Source organism: Verticillium dahliae, genomic scaffold (genome assembly GCF_000150675.1).
Source record: "Verticillium dahliae VdLs.17 supercont1.5 genomic scaffold, whole genome shotgun sequence".
NCBI classification, from domain to species: domain Eukaryota; kingdom Fungi; phylum Ascomycota; class Sordariomycetes; order Glomerellales; family Plectosphaerellaceae; genus Verticillium; species Verticillium dahliae.
The window spans coordinates 168,914-170,332 of record NW_009276938.1 but is presented as its reverse complement, the minus strand read 5'-3'; the positions used below and the strand labels follow the sequence as shown (position 1 = coordinate 170,332).

The following is a 1,419-nucleotide window of genomic DNA, read 5'->3' as shown; positions in this document are numbered from 1 at the left end:
CCCTTCTCAGCAAACTAACCACCTTTGACCGGACCGTGGATCTGCCCCGCCACGAAAGCCCAGCAGAACCTATCCGTCGACAGTCCGTCGTTGGAAAACATCCCCACGATCCCCATCGTTCCCGCCGGCTCCGCTTCGTTCGGTTACAGCCTGCCAGAGCTGCCAAACTTGTCTGCCCCCAGCGTGCAATCACTCCTCCTTGAGCCTCGTCAAGCTTGTCCTCCTTCACGTGGTAATCGTAAAACCAGTCGCCGCAACTGTCAACCAGCTCAGCCACTCACCACCACCACCACACCACCACCCGCAACTTGACAGTCCCCGCGCGCGGCTGCCACTTCGCACTACCCACCCCATCAGCCCGCATATGCCGTACCCGGCTTTCTGCGCCGCACCCTCTTAACAGATCCACGCCTGCCAACACATCAAGCGCACATCCAATAGATTGCCCACCGCACCGCCCAACCTGCCTCACCATCCTGACACGCCAGGCTCACCGCGACCCAAGGGAATCTCTCTTTCCCCCCCAAGTGACGACGGAGACCTGCGACACGCACACCCAATAGTATAAAGACATTTCCTCCTAAACAGGGTCCTTCGCCCTCTGCCGTCAATTCATTCGCCATTTGCCCTTCATCGCCCACCCCCCAATCTTCCACTCCAGTCTCGCAACCCCGAAACAACCCCACCTCGACTTCCCATTGGTGCCGCAACCACAATCGCGACCAGCCTACCAGCACTGAACCATTCGGTATCAACATTGCGCCTCCATCGCGTATTCTCCAGACAAGCGCTCTCGAGGGCACGTCCATTATGATGGAGTACGCCCAATACCCACAGCAGCCACAGAACGCGCATCAGCAGGGACACGTTCAGCCAGGGTACCCTAATCCGGCAGCCGGCAACAACATTACCTCGCCGACAAACCACAACATTCACCCTCACGGTGTTCAGACCTCCCCCATACTCTCCACGCAGCAGCAGCAGTCCGCCCAGGGCCAGAACCCCGCCATGTTCCAGACACAATATAACGTCCCGCACTATGCGATGCCTGGCATCCAGGCCGCAGCCATGGCTGCGACCGCCGCGGCGTCGGGACAGTCTAATTATCCCTACATGTCCTCCGACCCAAACATGCCCCAAACCTCGCCGAGGATGGGTGGCCAAAAGAAGGATCTTCGCGGGCCTAGGTCACCCCAGATGAACAACCTCGCCGGCCAACGGCGTCTCAGCCAAGTCACAAGTCCCGGCATGCCTAATCAGGCGCAGAACATGATGGGACACGTCGGACGCCCTGGAGTCGCCGCTCCGCAATTGCCTCCAGCGTCCGCCATGGCGCATCCTCAGTCTCCCGAGCTCGCCGCTGGTGGTGTCGAGGAGTCACCACTCTACGTCAACGCAAAGCAGTTCCACCGCATTCTC

The 1,419-nt window shown here is 59.8% G+C and overlaps 1 protein-coding gene across 1 annotated transcript; it reads left to right on the top strand.

Annotated features, from left to right (window-relative positions):
- Window positions 1–813: 813 nt before the first annotated feature.
- VDAG_03058 (CCAAT-binding complex subunit HAP2) lies at window positions 814–1,403 on the top strand (the record flags this gene model as incomplete). The annotated part of the gene is made up of 1 exon (XM_009656923.1): window positions 814–1,403. A coding segment is annotated over one exon (590 nt), but the record flags the coding sequence as incomplete, so codon positions are not given.
- Between the last annotated feature and the right edge of the window lie 16 nt (window positions 1,404–1,419).